Source organism: Antechinus flavipes, chromosome 2 (assembly GCF_016432865.1).
Source record: "Antechinus flavipes isolate AdamAnt ecotype Samford, QLD, Australia chromosome 2, AdamAnt_v2, whole genome shotgun sequence".
Classification (NCBI taxonomy): Eukaryota; Metazoa; Chordata; class Mammalia; order Dasyuromorphia; family Dasyuridae; genus Antechinus; species Antechinus flavipes.
The window spans coordinates 438437517-438464673 of NC_067399.1; the positions used below are offsets into that span (position 1 = coordinate 438437517).

At 51.2% G+C, this 27157-nt stretch overlaps 2 protein-coding genes across 4 annotated transcripts in view; both read right to left on the bottom strand.

The window, feature by feature from the left end:
• The window catches only part of NECAB3 (N-terminal EF-hand calcium binding protein 3), a 30553-nt gene extending 24973 nt beyond the window's left edge, over positions 1-5580 (bottom strand). For 2 of the 3 annotated variants that reach the window (XM_051979133.1, XM_051979134.1), the window contains exons 1-3: positions 5102-5580; positions 2133-2157; positions 1366-1474 (exon numbers count right to left, since the gene is read on the bottom strand). In XM_051979133.1, coding sequence (XP_051835093.1) covers positions 1366-1474; positions 2133-2157; positions 5102-5224 — 257 coding nt within the window. In that variant the 5' untranslated portion in view covers positions 5225-5580. The remainder of the gene's footprint in view (positions 1-1365; positions 1475-2132; positions 2158-5101) is intronic. The other variant, XM_051979132.1, reaches the window with a different exon arrangement.
• A 4995-nt stretch (positions 5581-10575) lies between these two features.
• On the bottom strand, positions 10576-25784 carry E2F1 (E2F transcription factor 1). The gene is made up of 7 exons (XM_051979131.1): positions 24136-25784; positions 18956-19046; positions 18016-18235; positions 16517-16669; positions 13932-14046; positions 13114-13342; positions 10576-12782 (listed from the first exon to the last, which is right to left on the bottom strand). Exons 1-7 carry the CDS (start codon positions 24388-24390, stop codon positions 12532-12534), a joined length of 1314 nt encoding a protein of 437 aa, XP_051835091.1. The 5' UTR covers positions 24391-25784; the 3' UTR covers positions 10576-12531.
• Positions 25785-27157: the final 1373 nt, after the last annotated feature.

Here is a 27157-nt window from a genome sequence, read left to right on the forward strand (position 1 = left end):
CCTCTATCCCACTTAATAAGTGACCTATTTGGTAGGAGAGTAGCTATCTGGTTGTGAGAGGAAGCTCCAGGTCCACCCAAAGCCAGACCATTCCTACTCTGTGGTTCGGACAGATGCAGCAGCCAGAAGCTCTCCTGGATCAGGGGATAAGGGTTATAGATCCCAACCCCAAACCTGGATCAAGCTGGAGGGGGAGGCCAGACAGCCTGGCCCACATCTGTCTAAAGTCACTGGGATGAGCCCAGATTTCCTTACTGAGGACTGTTCTGACATGGGAAGTTTTGTCCTTCTGCCCCTCAGTGAGCTGGGAATTGCTCATTGCCCATTCCTCCGCCCTGGACAGGTTGGTGCTAGTGGAAAGTGGAGGGGTGCAGAGGAGGAAGCCTGGTTCATCTCCAGGCTATTTTGAGACCCTGGCTTGGATGTATCCCAGCAGGCAGGAGCTGAGCTGCTCAGAGTGTGTCTGGAGGAGGAGTGGAGGGGAGAAGGAGGAGGAGGAGGGTAGACCATCATCCCGACCTGAAACCCAGAGGTAATCCCTAGCCTCCCTGACCTCGCCCCTTACACCTAGCCTCAGCCCAGGAGAGCGTCTCATCCCATAGCCCCATGGCCTTGGGAGACACCTTCTCTCCCAGGACTGTGAGGGCGGGACCCCCCCTAGGACTCCTCACTCAGTTCAGCTCAGCTCAGCTCCCAGCTCACGATCAGCTCCTGCCAGCTGCCCCTCGTTATTCTCAAATGCTCATTAACCATAATTAGCACGGAGCTGGTAACGAAGGGTGTGAGTGAGTCACCATTTCTTTCAGGGAGCATCTGCTGAGCAGAGCAAGAGGGAGCGAGGAACACCGAGACTGGCGACTCCATGACCCACAGCTCAGCTCCACTCCAGCTGGGGCCCCCAGCCCCATTTCTATCCCCATCCATCATCCCAGCTGCCTCCACCTTAGAACCCAGTCTAGTGCCAAGATGGAGGCCCAGAAATGCAGAGAATACTTCTTCCCCTGGACAATAAGGAAGTCAGAAGGGTCTACCCAGCAGGTGCTCCACCACTCGGTCAGGGCAGGGGCTCTAGATTAACGCTGGCAGTGCCAGGCAGCAGCAGAATAAAGGAAAGAGCCCTGGTTCGGTTCCCAGCTCTGCCACTAACTTGTGTGATCCTGGACAAAACAAGGCCATCTCTGGGCTTGGGTTTTCTTCTTTGTCTTATAGGACTATAGGATGGCAGGGCTAGAAGGGAGCGTATACTCCTTATACATATGAGGAGTCCCAAGGGAAGTCCCACTACCCTTCCTCCTACACTGTGCCCAGGACACAATCTTCCCCTCCCACCAACCATCATTTTCTCAGATCCTGACAAACACTCACTCTGAGTAACGCCGGTCAATGCTGCTGAAGAGCTCCCGGAGTTCCCCGGAACTGAGAATCCCATCTGCAAAATAATTCTGGAATTCCTCAAAGGACAGCTTCCCATCATCTATGGGAACGGGGGAAAGGAGACGTTAGAATCCTAACTCAGAATCCAAGCCTTAGCCCCAGCCCCTTTGGAGGACAGGGAAGTGGGAGATACAGACACTGGGGACAGGGATCGTCAGGCCTTTCAGAATGCCCCCATGAACCCCCTGTTTCCACAGACTGGCAGGAACCAGGGAGATGGATTTCTCCTGTCCAGTCAACATCAGGTCATTCTCCAGCTACCATCGGCCCATAAGGAGACAGAGCGAGTCCTGCCCTGCAAGGTTAAATTTCTGCGAGTTCCAAAAGGGAGGCTAGTTAGCTGTTTGTGGGGAGGGGAAAGGATCTGAGCTGGGACCAGGAATCTGGGGATTGATGAGAGATTGCAGGAAGCAATGAAAAACAGGGGCTATCCGGACAAGGACAGATAGATAGAGATATCCCAGAGGTTATCAGAGACATCTAACCAAGGCTCTTTGGGGCTGAGAAGGGGAAGGAAGGGAAGGATCTTCAGAGCTTCAGGGCAGGCCAGCCAGGCTTTCACATGTTTCCCAATTCATCTCCTCCTGACTGGCCCAGCGGCCCTAATCTCTGTACAGAACTCTGCCCCGAGGTACTGTGCATCTTCCTGACCTCTTTTCCTCTTCCCCCATTCCCCTTCCGCGGGGGCTATTGCTCACCATTCTTATCAGCTCGACGGAAAACCTGAAAGGAAATTGGAAGGAACATGTATATCCTGGGTGGCCTCCCAGGGCCTAGCCACAAAGCACCTCCCAACAACCAGTGGCCATGAGACTTCCTCCCTCGGGGAGCCCTCGGGCACAAGAACAGCTCTTTGCCTAGGCTTAAGTGCCCGCAGTTAACACCAGACAGAAGACTCGGACTACCATGCCCCTGGTCCCCAGACCGATAACTATCTTTTGGCCTTATCCTCCCCGCCAATAGGCTACTCAGAAGTCAGAAAGGTGGAAATGCTGAATTTAGAGCTGGAGGTTGAGGATTCAAATTCCAGCTCCAGCCCTGGGCAGAGGAGAACCTCCTTAATCTCTTAGTCTCAGTTTTCTCATCTGTAAAATGAGGGGCTTAGACTAAGTAAATGTGAAGGTCCCCTTTAAAGCTATAATCCTAATCAAATATTGTTTTACACCTTGGAAGCCAAACCTCTCCTGGGAGTCAAGTTCTTTCCATAAGAGGAAAGGGAAAGCTCTCCCACTGTATTAGAGGGGCCAGGGCTTGTTGTTTGTCCTTCCTTCTGGAAGAGGAAGAGGTTGCCGGACATGAAAGTGAACTGGATTGGAGGGAGGGAGGGTTGGGCAGGGTCCCCTCCAGAGTCAGGTGGGCCAGTGGCCAGATACAGATCAGGATGACTGGAGATGGCTCCGGATGCAGGGGGAGACCTCAGCCTTTTTAAGCTAAGGTCTTCAACAGGTCTCAGTTTGACTGAAGCAAGGCCCAATCAGTGATAAGGCGAGGCAAGAAGCAAGGGCTTGTGGGTTACTCTGGCCATTAAACAGAGACATCTCAACTGACCCTTCCATGCTAATCCTTTCCTCCTCAATCCTTTCAATCTAGAGTTGGTGGGAGTGAGGAGAGGCTTACTGTCTCTCTTGTCCCTGAACAAATAAGCTAGCATAACCCTCATCCCCTCAAACTGTCTCCTCATCCCCACCAGCTAACTACCCTTACCTGCCTCCCCCTGAACTCCCTGGTCCGTCCTCCACAGAAGAGAGACCCCTCCATGTCACCGGGACTCAGACTCCCCTTCCCCACTGCAATGACCCAGGCCCGTCCCCATCTCCCTGGTAACCCACGCCTGTACCCAGCAGACAAGACTAAAAGTAGGCAGCCTCCTGTCCCCAGGAGGAGGGCAGTTCAGAGTCAAGGGGCCTCCGGGCACTCTCCCCACGGAGAGGGAACCCTTCCACAGAAGGGCTTTGAAAGGGGCAAACTATCCGAGCAGTCCGTAGCTCATGGTGTTTTTGCAGACTTTGACTCTGGTCCTACCTTATTCCTGTTGCAGCCCCTGGGAAACCAGAGCAATGGAGAACGATTCCAAGTCACATGGGTGGATGCAGAAGGCACCTCTCCCCCACCCTATTTCCAACCTGGGCTCCTGATGCTATTTGTAGCAAGGGGCCTCCTGCTGGTGCCCTTTCTTCCTCCTGGCCTGTCCCCAGCCCCTTCCTGGGCACCCAGCAAGAGCTTCCCCTCAGACAGGAGACTGGGAAAAGCTCTGAACTTACTTCCCCTCTGCTTCTCCATCCAGATCTCTACTCGCCTTTCTCCCTGGAAGCTCTGGACCAGCCCCGTGAGGAGAAGGGGCAACTCTTAGAAGGGAAGGGGCAAAAAGCAGAGGATGGGGGAGGAGCAAGGTGGAGCGCACATGGGTAGGGGGCAAACAATGCCCTCCTGCACTGCAGCAGAATGCTGGCCGTGCCCCAGTCCGAGCTCAGCAGGGAAAGGATGCCCAGGCGCTCCCTGCTGTCCGAGCTGAGGGGAAGAGGGGCCTGAGGACCCTGTTCTTATTGCCCCGGTCCACAAGAGCATGCTTCCCTGAGGTACCCCTCCGTGCTGGGGGCTGCCTGGAGAAGAGGAGAGGCAGAAATGCCAGGGCACGAGGCGGGGCTGCACTGGCCCCTGCTGCTCCCCGTTAGGGAACCTCTGTCCCAGAGCCTGCTTCCCTGCTCTCGGCCCGGGGCTACTGGCTCTGGCAGTGCCCTACACAAAGGTCCGGAAAGGTTCCTCCTGCTCCAGGAGGAGACAGTGGGGGCCACAAAAGGCGATGTTCAGAGAGGGTGAGCCTCTCTCAGGCTCACACAGCATGGGAGCCAGAGCCGCTTTCCCGCTGGGAGGAGAGAATCACCCCTTCTCCGCTGGGAAGGGTCAGCGCAGTCTGCACCGGAGATGCTGACTCATGGGAAGAGAAAACTGGCCCAATGGTCAGAGCGTGGGAAGCCAGAGTGGGCTTGGGAAGGACATCGGGAGGGGTATCTGATCTGTGGGGAGGGGGTCCCCTCCAAGGAGCGTTTCTTGGCTCGGATCAGAGAAGGGGTGACCGAGTGCTGATGCCAAAGGTGCGCAGGGAGAGCAAGGTCCGGCCCCCAGCTCCTCCCCTGGACAGGTGGGCACAGGGGGCAGCGCGGGGGAGGGGGCACCTCAGACGGGAGCGAGCCCCGCAGCTTCTGCCAAAGCAGCCGATGGGCGCAGGAGCCCCGGGGCCAGAGCCCCCCGCCTTCTTTCGCGGGGCCCCAGGCATGGGACAGCGGCACCGGGGCACGCGCTACGGGCACTTCGGCCTCCACCTCCCTCTCCCACAGCTCGCCACATCTAGGCTGCCTCCTGCTCAGCGGTAGGAACAGCTAGCTGCCCATTGCCCTGCCTGGAGGCTGGGAGCGGGGGAGGCTGGGGGCGGCTCCGGACAGCTCCTACCTTCCGTGCCCAGCTCTCGTGCCCATCCCCGCTGCCCTCGCCGAGTTCGGCCCTCACCAGACCTTCCCTGGGTTGTAAGTTTCAGGCCCGTTCTCTCCCCGGAGTGGCTGTCTGGGCAGCCCAACCCCCGCCCCCAGCTCTCCCCTCCCCCTCCCCGGTTCTGAGACCCTTACCCCACGGCTCTCAGCGCCCCTCCCCTGCCCGCCCGGGGGTCACTCACGTCCTGAAAGAGTCCGAGGCCAGCGAAGGCCGGGGGTGGGACCGCGGGGAGGGCTGCGGGGGGCTCTCGGGCGGCAGCCTTGGGCCGGAGCAGGCACATGGTCAGCAGCTCCACGCACGACATGCTGAAAGATCCCCCAAAGGGGCGGGAGCGCTCTTGGGCCTGCGGAGAGCGAGAGGGCAGGGGCACGGTAAGGGCAAGAGTGAGGGCAGGGGCCAGGGCAGGGGGCCGGGAAGGGGGGCGTGGGCAGCACGGAGGGAGGGAGTCGGGGACAGGCACCGGGGACAGGTGGAGGCTGAGGCGGACGCGAAGGCGAGCGCTCCGCAGCAGCCGCTCGGAGCCAGAGTCCGGGACAGCAGTCAGCGCAGCAGGGCCTCGGGGAGTCCGAGTCCGGGATAGGAGCGTCCGGGGCGTCCCCGGGCTGGAGCACTGAACACGGATCCCTCGAAGTTGGGCCTGGAGGGGGGAGCTGGGCTACCGCCTCTAGCCAGAATGATTGGTCAGCGAAGGTGATTGGCAACATGGAGCCCCCGCCTCCAGCCAGGAGGATTGGTCGCCAACCGTGATTAGCAGCTGAGGCCCCGCCCCTACTCAGACCCCAGCTTTAGGGAGCAAAGGGAAAAACCTTCGGGGCTGCAATCCCGGCTTTGGGCCCATTTCCCTTGCCGGGAAACTAAGGCGCAGAGAGACAATTCTAGATCCCTCTGAGACCTGGCACAGAAAAAGGCGGTGTGCTCTGGTACAACTCGGAAGCTTCCATCGTCGGTCCGGCTGACCCTTCCCGACTGAGGACTTGGAGGCGGGTTCGAGTCCCAGTCCCAGGGAGGAGGATGCGGAGGGAGGGAAGAGGAGAAGTTGGGCTAAAATGATCTCCAAGAGCCTTCTTAATTGCACCTGTTTAACATATATTGGATTACTTGCCCTCTAGGGGAGGGGATGGGGAGAAGGGAAGGAAAAATTTGGGAACACAAGGTTTTACAAGGGTGAATCTTGAAAATTACCCATGCGTGTGTTTTGAAAATAAGAAAAAAACTTTAATTAAAAAAAAAAAACACCTTCTTAACGCCACAGAGGGGGAGGGGAGGAACAATTTTCTGGTGTCTGGTGATTACTAACTCTCTGCTTCCTTCCAGGAAGCAACAGCTCCTGAGCCCCCCAGCTGCCGTTGACCCTGAGCAGCGCCGTCCCTCCCTCTCCAGCCAGCCCTGCGGTTCCGGCCAAGGACAGTCCGGTCCTCAGGCCGAAGGAAGGCTGCGCCCCAGCCAGGAGAGCAGTAGGAGAGAGCGCAGCTAGAGCCGGGGTGGCCCAGCCCGGTCTGGGAAAGCACTAGGGACACTGCGGAGCCCAGCGAGGTGTGAGAACAGGACCAGAAGAGGGCAGGTGCTGGGCCCGCTAAACCCCCCTTCTCTTCCGCCTGCTGCATGGAACTGAGACTGCCCCAACCTGGCGGACAGAGAGCGACGGCGCGCTGTCCTCTCTCGTCGGCCGGTGACCAAGTCACCGTTGCTGGGTGAGCACGCCAAGTGCCACTCTGAAGGCAGGAAAGGCTCCATCTCTCAGGACCAAGCGGAAGTCCTTGGATCCGCAACGAGACAGGGAATCGCCCTCCTCAGGACTACCCCGGCCAGAATAGCCCGCCACTGAGCGGTCTCCTTGGGGGGGACATGGTGGGAGAGGCTAAACAGCGGGTGGCCAGGAAAAGAGCTGAGGGTTTTAGTAGACTACAAGCTCAGTACACATGAACCATGTCACATGCCCCCCCCCAAAAAAAAAATCAAATCTCTAGGGACCGGTTCAGGTTTTCAAGGCAGGAGAATAAGGAAGTGACGCCCCCCCCCCTCAATCTGTTCTGATTATATGGAAGCGGGATTAGGCTTGTTCTCTTTGATCTCAGGGGACAGAACTAGGAACAAGAAGTGGATGTTTCAGAGAGACAAATTTAGGCTTGACGTCAAGAAAAACTTCCTAATTTCCTATTGTTGTTGTTCAGTCGTTTCAATCGTTTGCCACTCTTTGTGACTCTAATTGGGGTTTTCTTGGCAAAGACACTGGTTCATATTTCTTTTTCCAGTTCATTTTATAGATGAGGAAATTGAGGCAAATTGACTTGCCCCATAGAGGGTTATTAGTATCTATTAGAGCTATCCCAAAGTGGAATGAACTGTTTCTAGAAGCAGTAAGCAACCCTTTCCTGGAGATTTTCCATCAGAGACTGAATGACCACTTGGTCCAGTGTGCTGTAGTTAGTATTCTTGTTCAGGTGCAGGTTGGGCTAGATGACCTTTGAGGTCCTTCCCAAATCTGAAAAATTATGATTCAGGCCACATCTGGAGCATTGTACTCAATGGTTTGGCTGCTACAACTTATTAAGGACATGATGAGTTGGAAGGCATTGGGTATGATGAAGGGCTTCATGTTTATGTCGTAAGATCTGGAGATTGTCCTGGATCATGTCACTATTTTTCAATATTTGAAAGGCTGGCCCGTAGAGTTTAGATTTGATTTGTTAGGCTCCAGGGAGAAAAGCTAGGAACAATGTTGGGGGGGGGGGGAGAATCCAAGTTGGGAAGAGGCAAATTGAAGCCTGATGTTAAGAAAAACCTAACTAGAACCCCAAATGCGTGTTACCCCAAGAATTAGGAATTTCTCTCCTCATTGGAGAGCTCTAAGGAGGGGCTGGTTGACCATTTTTTGGCATGTCATGAAGAACATGTGGGCTTGTTTTGGTGTGAAACGAAATGGCCTTAGAGGTCTCTTCCAACTTTGAGATTCTGTGATTCAGAGTCAGCCCTACCCCTCCACCCATCTCCTCATTCACTCGTGCTTCTCTCCCTCATATCCTTCTTCCCTCCCTCCCTCCATCTCTGTCTCTGTCTCTCTCTCACACACACATAAAAACAGCCTAGCCTCAGATATAAAAACTCTGGGACGATAATGGAGGATTCAGCAACTCCCCATTCAGCCTTCTCTCAATCTGAAAGGACATTAGAATTTTCTATTACCAGTATGACTATGCTTGAATCCTTTGGAATCCCCTACAAGGGGATGGGGCTGCCATAGTGCTGCTCCCAATTTCTGAAAACATCCTATCTCACTGAAGACATAAATGAGGAGTCCAAACCCTCCTTTCTCTCCAGAACCCAGCATTGAAATCCCACCATCCTTTAAAATCCAACTCAAAAGCAATCTCTTTCTGAAAGTGTTCCTTAATGTGTTATGACTAAGTGACTTCACTAGTTTAAACTCCACAAGACCTAAGACTTAACTAAACTTTGTATTTTCCCCAGTATAATAGGTAAAGCACTGAACACAGGAGGCTTTTAAGGTTTATTTATTTACGTATAATACCAGCCTCATATAATAGTGCAGGGTTTGCAGTGTGGAATTATCCATTGTCTGCACTGGGGCACCTTATGTAGCCCTAGACAAGTCATTTAATCTTTGTGCCTCAAATTGTTCCCAAACCAGAATAACTTTCCTTAAGTGCAGTTCTGGTCTTGGACTCCCTATCAACCAACTCCTGTGGCTTCCTATTACCTTTAAGATAAAATCATTAAGATAAAACTCCTCTGTTTAGCTTTTAAAGCCCTGTACAACTTAACCCCAATCTTTCTTTGCAGCCTCACTGTTGTTTTTTTTAAGAACCAGCCAAGTTGGCTTTCTCTCTGTTCCTCAATCCTGACAGCTTATCTCTAATAGCCATGCCTTTTCCTAGGCCTCCCCCATACCTTCTCTCCCTTGTCCTCAAAGCCCCTTTTCCATTAGAAAGCAGTTTAAATAAACTGGGAAAACATTTTTACAGTCAATGGTTCTGATAAAGGCCTCATTTCCAAAATATATAGAGAATTGACTCTAATTTATAAGAAATCAAACCATTCTTCAATTGATAAATGGTCAAAGGATATAAACAGACAATTCTCAGATGAAGAAATTGAAACTATTTATAGACATATGAAAATATACTCCAAATCATTATTAATCAAAGGAATGCAAATTAAGACAACTCTGAGATACCACTACACACCTGTCAGATTGACTAGAATGACAGGGAAAGATAATGGGGAATGTTGGAGGGGATGTGGGAAAACAGGGACACTGATATATTGTTGGTGGAATTGTGAACACATCCAGCCATTCTGGAGAGTGATTTGGAACTATGCTCAAAAAGTTATCAAACTGTGCATCCAGTGGTGTTTCTACTGGGCTTATACCCGAGATACTAAAGAAGGGAAAAGGACCTGTATGTGCCAAAATGTTTGTGGCAGCCCTGTTTATAGTGGCTAGAAGCTGGAAAATGAATGGATGCCCATCAATTGGAGAATGGTTGAGTAAATTGTGGTATATGAACATTATGGAATATTATTGTTCTGTAAGAAATGACCAGCAGGATGAATACAGAAAGGACTGGAGAGACTTACATGAACTGATGCTGAGTGAAATGAGCAGGACTAAGAGATCATTATATACCTCAACAACGATACTGCTTGAGGATGTATTCTAATGGAAGTGGATCTCTTCAATAAAGAGAGCTAATTCAGTTTCAATTGATCAAGGATGGACAGAAGCAGCTACACCCAAAGAAAGAAGACTGGGAAATGAATATAAACTGCTTGCATTTTTGTTTTTCTTCTCAGGTTATTTATACCTTCTGAATCCAATTCTCCCTGTGCAACAAGAGAATTTTCGGTTCTACACACATATATTGTATCTAGGATATACTGTAACCTATTCAACATGTAAAGGACTGCTTATCATCTGGGGCGGGGGGTGTAGGGAGGGAGGAGAAAAATTGGAACAAAAGTGAGTGCAAGGGATAATGCTGTAAAAAAATTACCCTGGCATGGGTTCTGTCAATAAAAAGTTTTGTGATCATCAACTTTGAAAAAAAAAAAAAAGCAGTTTAAAAATCATCTTCGACATGAACCCTTTCAGGGTTTCCACTAATTGCTGGTGCTCCCCTTCCCAAACTACCTTGTCATTAACCATATGTTCATATATTTTTTAATTTTGTATTTATGCTATATATATATTTGCATGTACTTGTCTCTTCCATTAAAATATAAGCTCCTTGAGGGTAGGGATTGTTTCATTCTTTAGCTTCTGATTCCACATACCCGACCAAGGTAGGTGCTGAACTTGTCACCTGATTTGATGTGTCCATGAGTGCACATATATGAAAGCCCACCCCAATTGTTGCCTTGGGAAGACTGGCTTGAGGGGGTTTATTATACAAGGTCCAAGGCACCTCAGGGCCAGCCTGGCCTAAAAGTTGGTCATTCAGTAACCACACTCCCAGAGCAGCTCCCTAAGATAAGGCAGGGGCACAGCTGGGAGCTAACCCTTGGAGGGGGGGGGGGAATTCTGCGGTGACCACCACTGCCCTTTCCCTAGCCCCAGAGAAGTGGCAGATAGATAGCTATCCAGATTCCCCTCCCCATCCTGAGAAACTGAGCTTTTACCCAAAACAAGCCAAACATCATCAAAATATTTATTGAAAACAAAGCACAATAAGATACTCATCTGAAAGGCAAATCTGTGGCTGGGGAGAGGACTGGGTCCTATAAGCAGCTGGCCCACCCCCCCAAAGACAAAAAGCCAGCACCAATTGTGCTGCCCCTGTCCCCACAGACCCTAAACCAAAGCCTCCTCCAGTTGAACAGAGCTGAGAAAACACTGGAAATTGGAGGACTGGGAAGAGGTAGGGAATCAGGGATTTGCCTCTGAAACGTTCTCCTAGTCTTTTAGTCTGAGCCTTTCTCCTGCATCATCTCGCCCTGCCTAGGAGACCCCACCTCGGAGAGGCCCCGGCCAACCCAGACAAGGCTCTTTCCTCTCCCACCATCCAAATGGTGAAACAGAATCTGGGAAAGTAAAGAAAGGAGAGGGAGAGCTTGTTAGGCCTCGGCGACGGGGCCACGTCCTCAGAGGCTGGCACACACCAGCCTGGGGCAGCGACAGCAGAGGTCAGGGCAGAGACTATCTACCTCCCTCTCTCTCTCCAGCCCACTAGCTACCAAAAATGCCTGGTCAGGCTTCAGGCCAGAAGCAAAGTGAGGACCTCAGGCTGCTTTCGGCCTGTGCTAACTGTTCTCCACCTCCTATGGTAAGGATAGGGCAAGGGAGAAGATCCTTCCACCCCTCCCCCCAGGAGTCACTTCTCCAACTCTGCAAACGTGCTTCTCCTCCTGTCATCGCTTCCTCCACCGAGCTTTGACAACCCTGCCTCTGATCCTGGCGCAGCGATTTTCCCATCGTACCCAAGCCCGAAAAGCCCAGGTCCCAGCTGCAGCTCTGGCTCTAGCCTTCAAAAGCTGACCAGTCTCTTGGTGCAGCCAATTCTCTCCTTCGTCCTCCTTTCACTGAGCTATCCTACTTCTCCTAGAGTCTCTCTTTGCTCCTGGCCTATGACTTTCTTCCTCTTGCCATTCCCAATAAATAAATAAAGTCAAGACGTCGAAATTCTTCTACTCAGGGGTGATCCCTCTTGGACTCTTCCCCTCTTCCTTCGTGACCGACTTTCTTCCCTGGGCCCCAGAGGCTGAGGAGCTCCTGTTCCTCTACCTCTTCCTTTGAGCCTGAATTGACACGCATGGGCCACACGGACCTCTGCCCCCCAGGGATGCTGGTTCCCCAGCTCCCATTCCACCTGGGAAGTGGGGGCCGGCTGTGGCCAACTTCAATAAATAAATAAGTTTGCACACACTGCATTTCAGTAAAGCTTTGCGAAAAATAACCTTTTAAGACGACAAAAGTGCTCTCTCCATGCAGCCTGTACCTCCAAAGAGGTGCTGCAATCTTTCATCCAGCACTGGCTGGTTGGTTGGTTGGGGGAAAGCCTCCTGGGAGGAAGCCATCAAGCCCTCACCCCCTCTGAGATGGGTCTAGGACTCAGGTCCTGCCTGGCCGGCAGTCTCCAAGCCCTCCATATAGAGAAGATGAGCAAAAGTGCACTTAACACTCCCATCACACAAAAGCACCCCCATCTATCACCAGCTCCTTCCCTCCTGGGGTACTCACTGGGTGCTCTAAATCCCAAGAGGGTGGGAAGAGAAGACCAAAAAAGGGGGAAATAAATTAGGTGGCTTTTGCGACAAAATCAGATCAATAGGATAGACTCCCTGTCAGGGCAGAGATCCCCTCCTGGGAAGTCTTAGAAAGGATAAGATAGGAGAAAGGGAAATAGGCCTGGGGCTACAGCAGCTTTGAGTATTTCCAAGCATGTAGGAAGGGAAAGCTGGTGATGGCCAGGGAAGGCTGCCCACATGCTTTCCTCCATGTACAAGGACACCCAGACAGCAGCCAAGCCTCTCCAGGAATCTGACCCTTTTCATTTGACTTAAGTCATCCTCCTGGTCATTGTGATGTCCCCCTTCTACTCTCTGAGCTCCGTGACCTATCTGTGGGTCTGGGGAGCTTCCTGTTGCTTTGTGTCAGAAATCCAGGGGGGTGAAATCCCCAAAGTCACAGTCAAAGAGTTCCCTAATGCCCTCTCCTTCCTCCAGGCCAAAGTGATAGTCCTGGCCCTGAGGAGGGGAGAGGCTGATGAACTCATCTGGCAGGAGGCTGGAGAAATCCTCCTTCACTTGGTCCAAGAGGCTGTCCACAGACACTAGTGGAGACAAGCGTCCATCTTCTGTCGAGGCTCTGAGGGATGCTGGGCTTGCCCTGGACAGGAGGTGTTCTGGAGACAGGAAGCAGAAGCCCACATTATACAACATCTGGGGTGGCTATGTCCCACATCACCCCTCCACCCTGGCTCAAGAGGACAGGCCTGGCCTGGCCTAGAGAAATGTGACCCATATGAACCACAAGATCTCTCCCCTCCCAAATCCTACTGTCCTCCCCACATGAGAGGGACTGATAGAGCAGCCCTCGTTTTGGTACTATTGGCCAGATGTGGAGACTTTCAGGCTGGATACCTGTGCGAAAACTACTTTCTCAGCAGAGCCGGGAACAGAGAAGCAAGCTCTGTATTGTGTTCCCCTCCCTCCTCCAACTCCCAGCTCACACACCTTGCTCGCTGGTGAGCAGGGGCAAGTTGCCATCCTGCGTGGAGGCTGTGAGGGGGCTTGGAGGTGGTGGCGGTGGCTGGGGGGGAAGAGTGGGCTCCAGACTGAGGCCAGAATCCTCAGGAGTTGCTTTAAAGGGACTCTTCACTGGACTGCACACATCCGAGCTTTCCTCGGGGCACAGGAACACATCGATGGGACCTCGGCTGCTTTTCAGGGAGATCTGGAATGCCTGAGGTACATTGGGAGAACGTGTTGTTAGAAACAATCCCTTCTACCTGCGTTGGTTCCACAAGAGCAAAATAGCTCCAAACAGAGCGAGGACTAGGTATGGAAAGGGAGAAGCAGAGACAACTCTGAGAAACACCTTGGCTAAATGGGAACGAAAACTGCTGTGAGCCTCCTCATGTTTGCCTGTGCCCATCTTGAAGCAGAGGCTGCAATCACAGAATTTTAGGTCTGGTCTTTGCCTGGTCTCTGGGTCCCTTCCCCACAGTGGCCACCTCCTCCCTCACCAGGGTTATAAGGAAAGAGTTTAGGATCGCAAAAATGGAGGTTATCTTCCAAAACATGATTTAATATGGATATGTTTTACATGATTGCTTATATATCACCTATGTCAAATTGCTTACCATCTTAGGAAAGAGGGAGAGTTAGGATGGAGGGAGAAAATTTGGAACGCAAAACTTAATATAAAAATGAATGTTAAAGTTATTTCCACATATAATTGAAAAAATAAAATAAAATCTATGTAAGTGTGGAGATCAGCCAAAAGAAGAACAGGGAGAGGTGCCCAGTGAGTGATGAAGGGTCAAGTTCACCTCTGCAGGGTCTGCTGCTTGTAGCTGTGTCTCAGGTGGGGCCTTAATCACCATCACCATCTGCTCTGCAGGGTCTGCTATACTTCGTAGGTCTTGGCAGGTCACATAGGCTAAGGTGCACTTAAAAGTCAAGGATCACGACATCATGATGTCAACCTCTCCCTAAACTCCCTCCTCGGTGACTCTCCTACCCACTGAAGGGCCCTCCAGAAGGAATGACCTAGCCTTGATCTAAGCTTCTCTATTCTGCATTCCCTCAACCAAGCACGAGCCAATGTGGCAGAAAAGGCCTTAGATAGAGAGTTGAGAGATACAGGTTCTTAGATGCCCATCAGTTGGAGAATGGCTAAATAAGTGTGGTATATGAATGTTATGGAATATTATTGCTCTATAAGAAACAATCAGTAAGCTGATTTCAAAAAGGCCTGGAGAGATTTACATGAACTGATGCTAAGTGAAGTGAGTAGAACTAGTAGAACATAGCAATAACAAGATTGTATCGATCAACTCTTTTCAATAGTGAGATGATTCAGACCAATTCCAATGGTCATGTGATGGAGAGAGCCATCTGCATCCAGAGAGAGGACTGTGGGGCTGTGGGGACTGAATGTGGATCACAATATAGTATTTTCACCTTTTTTGTTTGCTTGCTTTTTTTTCCTTTCTCATTTTTTCTTTTTTGATCTTTTTTTTGTACAGCATGATAATTGTGGAAATATGCATAAAAGAATTGCACTAGTTTAACATATATTACTTGCTGTTAAAGGAAGGGGATGGAGGGAGGGAGAAAAAATTTGGAACCCAAGATTTTACAAAGGTAAATGCTGAAAACTATCTTTGCATGTATTTTGAAAATAAAAAGATATTATTTAAAAAAAAAAAAGACAGAGAATTGCAGGTTCTACTCTTAGCTCTAATATTTACTAGCTATGTAACCTTGGAAAAGGGGACAGCTGGGTGGTGCAGTGGATAGAATCCTGGTTGTGAAGTCAGGAGGACTTGAGCTGAAATCTGGCCTCAGACTTAATACATACTGACTAGGCAAAGTCAATTAACCCTCACTATCTCAACCCCCTCCCGCAAAAAAACAGTCATGGACCCCTACAAGCTTCTTTCTCTTCTATAAAATGGTGATCTACCTGACTCACAAGGATGCTCTAAGAAAATCCAATAAAATACCAGATGTTGTGAGCACTTAACAAGTACCTCAGGGGAAACATACATGAGATTTTATTTTAGTAATGCACTTGACAAAGTTTTCTCAAAATTCTTGCAGCCAAGATGGAGAGATATGAGCTACATGATAATAGGTAGGTTGGGAATGGGCTGGCTAATCAAATGTAAATTAGAGAAAAGAGATATGTCCATGGGTCTCTTCTGTTCAACAGTGACTTGAATGGTGTATATATCATAAATTAGAGGATAATATGTTGTCATACAAAGAGAGTTAAACGTCTGAATGACATGAAAATCCAAAAGGATCTCAACAGGCCACAGCAATAGAATATATTAATCGAGTAAAATGGAACTGAATAATAGTGATTATAAAGTCATACACTTAGTTGATTACCCAAGTACAGGATGGGAGAAATATAGTAAGACAGAAGTTTGGGGAGAAGGAAGACCTTAAGGGCTAAAAAGTACTGTCTATGATGGGGAAGCAAAAACAAAACCTAATGTAATTTAAATTAGGCCATGGGCCCATATGATATCCAGAACTTGGGAGGTGAGGATTCTATTTCACTGAGGCTTCCCAAGTCAGGCTAGTTCTAGATAATCATGTTCAGTTCTAAGAACCATAGTTAGGAGAAATTTTGACAAGCTGGAACACATCTAGAAAATGAGGAGCAGGAGAAGAAGAATGGAGCCTCTAAGAGGATCAGCTGAAAAAACTAGAGATATTTAGTCTAGAAGAAATTACATTTGAGAGATGGGGATGAATAGAAGTCATATAATGGTTGAAATATTTCAGTCATGTAAGTCTTCTTGTCAGATTTTGGGGTTTTCTTGGCAAAATAATGGAGTGGGTTTGCCATTTCCTTCTCCAGCTCATCTGACAGATGAGGAAACAGAGGTAAACAGAGTTCAGTGACGTGTACAGAGTCACAAAGATAGTAAGGGTCTGAAGCTGGGTTTGAACTCAGAAAAATTAGTCTTTCTGACCATAGGCCCTGCACTATCCACTATGCTACCTCACTACCCTAGTCATATCTGAAGATAATATCCAGTAGCCAAGACTCCAAATGGCAGAACTAGTACTCATGGTAGGAGATTACAGGGAAGATTTGGATTCACTGTCAGGAAGTAATGAGAGCTATCCTACTACATGAGGAGTTGTCTCATGAGATGCTAAGTTTCTCCTCAAGCTGGGGATGCAGAAGCAGAGGATGGAGGACTAGTTATCAAAGATGCTGCATGTGGGATTCACCTCTCAGCAGGAGTTTGATATCTAAGATGCCACATGATGTTTATGGAAGTCCCTTCTAGTCCTGGAATCTGATTCTGAATATGGGGGATCAAATCCCTAGCACTACCACATCACTGAGACTCCCCCTCCCTGTTCACTTCCTGCTCCACAAGGATATTGCTGATTGTCGGCATCTTCAGTGAGCAGTTTGAGCTGAACAGTGCACATCTGGATCAAGTCATCCAGCTGCCTCTCAGCCTCCTGGAGATGATGCAAGTCCTTAGCTAGCATCTGCTGCTTGCTGGTATTGACGGCTACAGAATGATTCCCACTAGAAGCAGAGAAGGGAGAAAAGGAAGGTACATCTGTGAGAGGAGCTTCCCCTTGCTCCCTTCTCTTTCTTGGAATAGCTTCTTTGGTACTTGACTTAAAGGGGGAATGATGAAGGGAAAAGAAGGGAGGGCCACGTTGGGGTTCTTTATGTTCAAAGAACTGTCTCAGTTCTCTTAGCACCCCCCAGGTTCCAAAAACCAGCAGTCCAGAAGGGCTTCCACCACTACCTTCACCTGGTGTACCCACGCTGAGATAAGCAAGTGGCTGGGATGAGAATGGGCAGCAGCAGCAAAGCTGGGCTCGCCTCAGCTACACCCCAGCCCTGGAATTATAGTCTTTTCCTAAAGTTTACAAGGGATAAAAAGGTGCCAAGATCCTCACTTACCCCCAACCCCCAGGCAGCCAGGGCCAGACAGGATGCAAGAGTCTGTAGACAAGTGTTCTTTCTTCCTGCGGAGGAGACCCTCAGCGAGAGTCCCTCAGACATAAAGCCCTTTGGCCGTTATTCTGCCTGCATGTCCTGCTGTCTGGCCAGCTGCCTCACTCCCTCTGTTATGTGATTACTGCCCAACGGCCCCCTTCTCTGGCCTCCCTACTGCCTTTATTCAAGGCTCTAGCAGCAAACCCTGGGCTGGGAATTAAGCACTTGAATCTTAGTCCCTGTCTGCCAGGGACTCAATGGGTGACATGAGGAAGATTACTTTCCCTTTCTGGACATCAATTTCTCATAAATAAAATGAGGGAGTTAAGACTTTCCTGCTCTGAATTTCTGCTCTTGTCACTCACAGACAGCATAATTCTCTCCCACTGAAATGGCATAATAATCCTGAGAGCTAGCCTTTATAGAGCACTTATTATGTATCAGGCACTGTGCTAAACACCTTATAAATATTACCTTATTTAATCCTCACAATTTTGAGAAACAGGTGCTGTTATTATCCCCATTTTACAGATGGGAAAAATGAGGCAAACAGCATTACGTGACTTGCCTGGGGTCATATGGCTGAGCCAGATTTGAACTCAGGTTTCCCTGACTCCAAACCTGGTACTTTTACCTACTACTGCATCTAGCTGTCCCATAGCATAGCTCTCCAACCCCTCTGCTTTCCAAGCCTCCCTGCCTACCTCTCCCCTAGTTAGGACAGAGACCTGAAAACTGCATTATGAAAAATAGCCCTAGGTCTTCCTAGCCCTCTCCCCTTTCGGAACCGACTTGTGGCTTGGGGCTGTGGTCTGGGCAGTGGGGCCCAGACGAAGCTGTGCTGGGGAGTAGAGGGCTGGCAGGAGAGCACCTCTCCCTCCTCTCCCCTTCCCCCCCTCCCACCCCTGGGACCTGGCACCTACAGCCACTGGATGTGGTTCTTGGACTTCTTGGTGATGAGCTGGATGCCCTCGAGCACATTGGTGATGTCATAGATGCGCCTCTTCTGCACCTTCAGCACCTCGGCTGCCCAGTTCAGGTCCACCACGCCATCCGTAGACTGGTTCAGTAACTCCAGGAAGCGTTTGGTAGTCAGGTTCAGTGAGGTCTCGTAGCGAGACTTCTCCCCTGGGGACTTCACACCTGCTGGCAGGGACCAAGGACCCAGGCTCAGGGCCCACATTCTCCCAGGATGCCCCTGCCTCAGGCATCAGCTAGGGCAGGGAACTCCCTGGTTGCAGGGCTGGAAAGCTGCTGAGACCAGGGTCCAAAGGGCGGGAGAGGACTCTGCCTTACCTGAAGGGCTCACAGACCTTCTCCTTCTCTGTTCACAAAAGCCACAGGGCATCGCCCCGGCAGGAAAGCCCCCTGTGTTGACACACCCTACCCCAGCTCTGCCACCAACCACAGAACTTCCTCCCAGGGCTGGGGAACCCAGCCCATTCCCCCCACAAAGCCCGACTGCCTCCCCGAAAGCCAACTCTTTAAGCCAATAAAGGTACCAGGCTCCTTACTAGGGACCCTGCCCAGCTCTCCTAATGCAGTGCCCTGTCTGCACAGGGGTAAGTAGGTGAGAAAAGAGAGCCAAGTTTTCAAAACTCCCGCCCTCTGTCTGGCTTTGGCTCCACGGAGTATCAGGGTCCACTAGGAAGGGGGAATCAGGGCTTAGGAGAGAGGCCCTGGGGCTGAGGCCTTTCCTCCCCCAAAGCACCCATTCATAGGGAAGAGAGAAGAAACCAGACGCCCCGGCTGGCGCGAGCTCAGTGTAGGGACACTGGCTTCCCAGTGTCCTGAGCAGCCTCACCGGGGGGCCAGAAAAGGGGGAGCTGAACTGGAGCCTGCCTGAGTAAGGAAGGCCCATACCTTTGCCAGGGGGTCTGGGCCTGGCCCGGGTTGGCTGGCTGCCTTCAGCTATGTACTGATGGTCTGTTTCCAAGTCCAGTTTCCTTTTCACCTGCAGCACAGGGGAGAGGAAAAGAGAGGCCTCGTCAGAGACCCAAAGAGGCCCAGGAAGGGGGCTGGAAACCTGTCCTGGAACAGGGCTGGTGATGGAACTCCCCATCTTAGAAACAATTCCCTTTCCCCTCCCTGGATGAAGGGATGAACCACTGATTCTCCCCCTGCTCCCGGAGCAGTTCTCAAAGATTCCAGGACATGCCCTAAGAACAGATCAGATCAGATCTGGACAGGACCGCAGGACCCCAATCTATCCCAGGCCCCGTCAACCCAAGGTAACAGGAATCCCCAGGAAAGAGGGATGGCCATCAAATTCAGCCTGATCTCCATCTCCAATTGCTATCCCCCTTCCCAAGCCCCAAATGTGATGATGGTCCTGGAACACATCAGAGAGGAGGCTGGGAAATGTCCATGGAGAGCAACCAATCAATGTGTTTAATAAATGTCGCTTGTGGGGGAAGGAGGGAGAAAAACAACAAACAGTCCCTGCCCTGCATCTCCCCCATTTCGTAGGGAGGAGGCAGAAAATAGGTGACACAGCAGATAAGCCTGTCAGACTGGGAATCAGAAAGACCAGAGTTCAAATCCTCCCAGGGAACATCACTTAATCCCTCTCAGCCTCAGTTTCTTGATTTGTAAGATGGGGGTAATACTAACAGCAAAATTAAATGAGAAAGCATGTAAAGCAATTTGCCAACCCTAAGATGCTCTATAAACACTCTACCATTATTATTATTGTAATTATTATTATTACTATTACTGACGAGGAAATGAGGCCCAGGGTCATACAGAGTATCTCCCCCTGCTTAGTGACCACTGGGCCTTGGAAGCTTGGGCATCCCCCTTTTCAGGAAGGCTTTCCTGACTCCCCCAGGTTTCATAGCCCCCTCCCCCTCCTGAGCTCCCTAATGTCTGAGTACTTAGACCGTGCAGCTCTCTAGCACAAGGTAGGAGATGGCCCATGCTCATGGATCTAGACAGAAGTGTGGGTCAATTTGAACTCAGGACCTCTGACGCCAGAGTCGTTATATTTTGCTATACTAAGTATATGTTACTATACCAAGATAAAGAGTCCGATCTGGATTCTAGTCAGGCCTCCGCCACTAACTCACTGCCCATAAACTCTCTAAGCATTTTTTTTCATTTGTAAAACAGAGATAAGAACCCTTACCCTGTCCCCCTCAAAGAGGTATTTGTGAGGATCCCCTAAAATAACAAAAGCCTCAGGTAGCAGCCACTGGACGGGCTGTGTTCCTTGGGAGCACAAAGCTGTCGATGTTCTCAGAAGGATATAAGGATCATCCTCGTGACTGGGACATCTAGAGGCAGCAGAGGCAGGAGGCCCCATAAATGGCACTGATGCCTAAAGCATCAGTTAATGCCATTAAAGGTTGGAGGACCTTGTAGTGGAAGCAGTGAAATAGCCCTTCCAAAGCCTCCCCCCTCAGAGCCATTACAGGAGGGCCATCACACTGGGACCTGAGCCACCTGACCTCAAGAAGGCATTCTACCGGTGGCACAGGGTTGGGGTGCCCACAAGGCGTTAATAGTTGCTCCTACTCCTGAGCCCGGACTTGGACAGCCAAAGTAGGGATCTGCGTGGGAACCCTTCTCTGAACCACACAATCTTTATCTTTGAAATGAAAATATTCCTAAAGTCCAGGATATTCAGAAGCCAGAACTAGGAATGACTATCAGGTAATGGGGCAGACAAGCAGATTCCAGCTCAATAAAAGGAAGAAATTCCTTAAAAATCAGGAGTCCCTCAGTAGAATAGGCTGTCCCCATTCCAGGTCTTATTACCTCATATCCAGACTATCCCAGACTCCTAACTGCTTTTTCCTTTCCAACTTCCCCTATAGAGACTGCCAGCTTAGGTCCGGTCATGTCACTCATTCCTCTCCTGGAAAATTTTTATAGGCTTCTCACCATCTCCCTAGGTAAAAGTCCCAATTTCTTAGTGAAGCATTCAGAACTCTGAATATTCCATCTCTAATCTAGCCTTATTTCCCCATATTCCCCTCCACGTACTCTTTAATTCAACCGGACAAGATGATTTATGGCCCAGTTTTCCCTACTCAGATTATATCTCACTCCTGGAAGTCCGTTCCCACTCCCTCCCACTTGGCTTGTTGACCTCCATTGCTCCTTTCCAGAACCAGACTCCCTGACTTCATGGCTCTCTCTGCTCCTGATGTACTCACAATCTAGGCCTTTTTTATATACAAGATCTATATATGCAAGCCAGACCAACCCCTAGAGACACCAGCAGTGAAAACGATAACCCACATTTAAAGTGATTTACAAATCACTTCATACATTATTTCATTCTAGACATGAAATCAAGAGGACTTGAACTGGAATCCTGCCTCAAACACTTACTAGTTCTATATCCATGAACAATTCATCCATCTTAGCCTCAGTTCCCTCGTCTGTAAAATGGGGGCAATATGAAATGATAGACGTTATCTTTGCAAAAGCTATAGGAATGTTAGTTATTGTTACATGGTGGTTGATGACAATGACCTGAGACCAACCAAGCAGAGAGAAGGGCAGTGGGAACCGGAGAGGGCCCGGCACCCTGGAGGGTGTGGGAGAGAGCCATGGCCAGGAAGCCAGTGCTTGCACATGCTCCCCAGGCTGGCATTCCTCACCCACAGACACAGAACAGGTTTTCCCTCTGGGCGGCGGTGAAGGGAGGAGGCAGGGCAGGGCAGGGCAGGGCAGGAGAGAATCTGGGCTGTTACACCAGAATGACACTGATTCTCCTGCCAACCGGGACCCAAAGTAAGGGGCTGGTGGGCAGGGGCACACAAAGGCCTGCCCCCAAGGAGCTCTAAGCACCGACAGGCCTGTCTTCTTTCCATTTTCCCGTCACTAGGCCCCCTAAAGCAGAGAAGAGAGAAGAAGAGTGACATGGGCGTCCATGTGAGCAGGCACGAGGCCCCTGTGGGACAGATAAGGAAGGAACCTGGGACTCCGGCAGGGGAAGTGACTTGAAGGAAGCCCCCTAGATAAGTGGCAGAAGTTACGTTGGAACCCAGCTCCTAACCACAAATCTAAGGCTCTCTCCTCTCCACCGATGCCTCCCGCCACTGCCCACCATTATGCGACCCCCTGGGAATGTCACAGTTCAATAGAGGGGGACAGGAAAGGCTGAGAAGCCCATATGGCAGGGATTCAGCCAGCATGAGCTAGGTCAGCAGGTCATTGATGGGATCTCCTCTCCCTGACCTATGCAGAAGAGCTAACTTAGCAGGGCACCTTATCTCAGGCCGCAGTGGGGAGTCTGCCATCTGATTCCAAGACCTTCTATGACCTCCATCCAAGCCTTCTCCACTGTAGCCAATCTGAATCACTGACAGCTGCTAAGAAAGGGCCTGGATTTCAGAAAGTTTTCCAACAAGACTGGTGCACCTGCTGTAATTCCCTTTTCTCAACACTCCCCAGGGCCAAGAATTTTTTTTGGTTTTTCAGATAGGTTTTTCCTTTCAGACTGTACAATCTAGCAGCCCCATGAATACCCCAGATATCTTTGGGGAATTCCCCTGGAAAGGCCCTGGTACTCTGACTTGACTACCTAACATGTCTTAGGAATACCAGGCCAAACCCACTCTGTACAGTCCGATGTTCCTGGTACGGAGGCTCACTGTACCAGTTAGGGTCTGACTAACTAAAAGAGGGCTAACTCCCCCTGTTCACACGTCGGTCCCTCTCAGGCCAAACCACCAACCTCCAGGGGTCGCAGTGGTTTCGGGTGCTAAGGCCAAATGCAGGGCCCGGGGTCTGGCTTTAAGACAAGAGAGAGAGCTTTCTTTGGCCTCCACCTGCAGGAGCCCAACCAGGTTCTACAGGTTCAGAGAGAAAACGGGGGAGGGGAACGGAAGGGCTGCCGAGGCGCAGAGGGCAGGGGAGTACATGCCACAAGCAGCTCCACTGCTGCCTCCTGCCTCATTCAGCCCTTCCCCCAGTCACCCAGCCACCACACCACAGAGGCCAAGGACCAGCTCAGTCACCCGTTCCCTTCCCCTCCCCCAGGGGGCCTAGGGGAGCTGAACAAGTTCACTGAGCATTTAGACACTATGGCAACAAGCCCCTTGAAAATATGAAGGCAGGTGGAGAGGGCCAACAGATGGAGGGGGCGGTAGGAGGGAGGAGATCAGCTGCCACTCCAGGCTGTACCCTCATTCCCTAATGGGGGAGAGGCAGGACCTATTCCCGCCTTCAAAGGCCTCACACAAACAGCCCCTTTCAATTCTGGCCCATTTCTGGGCGCAGAGGGAGCAGGGAAAGGCCCCTATACCTGACTATCTTCCAAGTACCGGGGACACTCAGCAGATTTCATTTAGCTGGCACTAAGTGTTCAGCTGCAAGCATAAGATTTCACAGCATCCTTTCTCCTCTTGCTCTTGAATAGACTGTCTCCCCTCCCCCCCTTACCGCACGTACTACAGCCTTTGCAAAGAACACCCCTGTCCTACAGCGTGCAGCCACTCCTGGTGACACAAATCCACCATCTCCTTTTACTGCCATCGGTGATGTGGTTAATAAAATAGGACTTTGAACAGACTCAAACACTGACACCCAGGGTCCATCCTCCATCTCCGCTCTGCCCCGGGCCAAGGGCTGCCCTTTGGCAGCCAGAGCCAGCTCTCCCCACGGAGCAGGGGAAGTTGGGAGTGCCTGTAGAAAGCCAAAGTGAGCCAGCTCCCACTGCCGCCCCCTCCCCTCCAGCTTCGGTCCTGGAGCTCCAGGCCACGATCCTCGGAGAGGGCAAAGGTATAGCGAGTCTCCAGTGCTGTGCGGCGCCGCTGATCAGCTCCACCCGGAGGCAGGCGCACTGCAAGGGGGCTCCCTCTGGCGCAAACCCATCCATCTGGTACAGCAGATTAGACCCCCCACTGCACACACACACACTCCCTTCCCCCGCCCGCGCGCAGAGCCGCCCTCCTGGGCGTGGGATCTGCCCTGGAGAGCTGCCCAGAGCCCCTGGCGTTCGGGTCGGGCCCTGGAGATGCATGCTCACAGAGATGCCCGGGGCCGAGGCCCGCCCATAGTGTTGGGAGGGCGGGGAATGGAGTAGTTACCGGAGGCCGGCCCAGGGCAGGCCTGGGTCCACTGGCTCCCGGCCGGGGCGCCTGGGGCGTTGCGAACAGCAGCAACTCGGCCTCTCGGGGCCCCTCTGTTGTGACCGGGACGGCGGCAGCGCTGAGCGGGCCTTCGTCCTGGGTGGAGATGATGACGATCTGCTGCTCCAGCAGCTGCAGCCCCCCAGCCCCCAGCAGGGCCTCCAGCTCCGCCACGCACGTGCCGCCACCGCCGCCGCTGCCGTCCAGGGCCATGGCGGCTCCGCTGGCTCGCTCGCTACCCCGGGCGCTGGTTCACATCCCAGGAACAGGGACTGGCCGGCGGGGCCGGGAGGGCCGGGGCGGGGCGCGGCGCGGCCCGAGGCTGGGCGGGCTTCAGCAGTTGCCGCTCGGGGCCCTATCCCCTGCCGGGGGTCTCGGCACTAGAGCCCGCTCCGGATGCCAGGTCCATAGTCCCCAGCTCGGCCCGGCCTGCCGGGCTAGGGCTCAGGGCCCCGGACCCGGGCCGGGGCGCGAGCTGCTGGAGGCTCCGAGAGGGCCCTGGCCCATGCGCGGTCCTGGACTCCCGGGTTCAGCAGTGATCGGATCCGCACAGACGGATGGAGCCGGGGCGGGAGACTGGAGGACAGAACAGGGGCCAGGACTGGGAGCTTGTTTTGGTCTCTCCAGCTGATCCCCGCAAAGTCCCGGACACTTTTACGCGCCAAATCCTTTTTGCCGCGAAAGGGGCACGAGCCGGATAGCGGCGCTTCCATTGGCTGGCAGTTCCGAGATTGATACAGGGAAGCGCCGGCGCCGAGCTCTGCCATTGGTTACGGTGCGCCGGCCCCGGCCTGCGTATCTGAGGGGGGCGGTCAGCACGTCACCCACAGCCAATCACCGCCTTGAAAATGCGCAGGCTTTGTCCGGGAGGCGCGCCGCTGAGAAGGAGCGGACTCGGAAGCTGAGGTCCTACCCGGTTTTGCCCTGCCCAACCCCGCCCCAGGGGAACCAGCTGGTATTGGCACTCTCCCATAAGACCTCCCCCCAAGTACATCTATCTCCTGTACAACTCCTTCAGTCTCGAGAAACCCATCCCTACAAGGTACACTTCCGAAATTCTCACCTCCCCCCCCCCACACCCCGAGCCTTTTCATTTCAACTCTATTCAGCCGAGCAAGCATTTATTAATCGCTTCCTGTATGCCAGATGGGGCAGGTAGATGGTGCAATGGATAGATCACGGGGCCCGGATTCAGGAAGATCTGTATGACGGTGGGCAAGTCATTGTTGCTTTTCAGTAGTGACCCCATAGTGGACTTTTCTTGGCAAAGATTCTGGGAGTGGTCTGCAATTAGCGAGAGAAGGGAGTCTTCCAGGAGGTCAGGACTTGGGTGTGAACGGCCCGTACCCCCACCTAATGCAGAAAACCGGCACAGCCTACCCAGTGATTCAGACCTGCTCTCTTGGGCAAAAGGGGACAATTGCTTCGTTTTAGAATTCGGGAGAAAGGGAAAAAGCATTGTGTGGTGGAGTCTCTCACTAGCCAAGTGTTTTCACAATTATTCTTTCGTTCACGTGCTCCTCACAACCACCCTGGGAAGAAGGTGCCATTATTACCCTCATTTTACTTTTGAAGAATCCGGAGTCAGACAGCTAATAAATGCAGGAGATTAAATTTGGACTCAGGTCTTTCTATCCACTTTGTTGTCTCCGTCATTTTAGGGGTGAATTGGCAACATGGCTCTAGTTTGGGGAGCAGGCAACCAAGAATAGTGAAGGAAGGTCAGTTCGTCCAGGACTCATAAAGGCAGACATGTCCAAAGCCTATGTCAGACTTGAACTTTGTATTTCAGGAGAAATAGAGTTTATGGTAGATGCTTGACAGATATTTATTGAATGATTGAATGTCATGAATGTCATGAAGCAAAAGTAGTGATTGCAAGGATCCTTCTTGGAGAAGGAAGGGCTGGGCCAAGGAAAACCTGTTGAGATCAGATCTATGAAGGAGCCTCTCCAGAAAATGATCCTTCCAGGAGTGATTGAGGGATTTTGGTGTATGGTTCCCTCTGGGCTCTCTCCCACTCACCCTGGCCCAAGTAGGTTGGAGTCCCCAGGAAGAAGGTGAGAGATGTCTAATCCCTCCAAGTTTTAAATTCTTCCCAGTCAGAACCTGGATACCCTGGGAACCCACTGTTATGGAAAATTACAATTCCAGAGAGACTAAAAGGGATCTTAAGGTAATTGATTACCTTACAAAGAGATAGAGGTAATCTTAGCTCAGTGTCTACCTTTCAGTTTCCACAGGCCTGTGGAGCTGTTCAAGTCTCAGCCACTTTCCAGAAATGTTTTGTTTTCTTTTTCACTGAAAGTGCTTCTTTAAGCTCTGTCAGTCCAGTACACATTTATTGATGTGCCATTATGCCAGGCCCAGGAGATATAATAAAAGTTTCCCATCTAAATAGGAGATAATCATTAGAAAGAAGGTACTAATTTTAAAGGGGAATAAGGAAAGCTTTCTAATAGAAAATGGGATTTTTAGTTGGGATTTTGCCTCTTTAGACTTCAAAGAGGGCATAACCCCATATTGTTATCATTTCCACTCCCTGGCTTGGTCTTTCCAGTGGTGGAGATCCCATCCGCCCACCTCCCTCGTCTAAGGGCTGCCTGTGGATAGGCTGGACTGCCACATAAACTGCTGAAGTCCAGAATGGGAATAGTCCTTTCCTCTGGGCCATGGATGTCCTCTCTCCAGCTTGAAGGAGAAGAGAAGATTGGAAAAAAGACAAGCTGTACTGCAAGAATCATTTGAGTGAGAAAGGACCATTTCTTTACAGATGAGGAGAAAGAAGTACAGAAAATAGATGGTACTGGCCCAAAGCCACACAGAAGCTCAGTGGCAGATAACAGCTTAAATACTATTAATAGCTATTTGAAAGAGGTAATACCCAGAAGCCTTAGCCCTTTTGAGGACTCTTGCTCTGAGGTTCTGGCCTGAGGGCTGCTGATAAGACTTCCTATGTTGTCTATAATCATACTTACTT

Excerpts from the sequence above, each read along its gene's own strand:
- E2F1 (XM_051979131.1), bottom strand. The coding sequence starts at position 24,390 with ATGGCCCTGGACGGCAGCGGCGGCGGTGGCGGCACGTGCGTGGCGGAG. Across the intron at positions 18,236-18,955 it reads GCCCAGACCCCCTGGCAAAG|GTGTGAAGTCCCCAGGGGAG; the intron begins GTATGGGCCTTC and ends CCCTGCCAGCAG. Across the intron at positions 12,783-13,113 it reads CCTGCTCACCAGCGAGCAAG|AACACCTCCTGTCCAGGGCA; the intron begins GTGTGTGAGCTG and ends TCCTGTCTCCAG.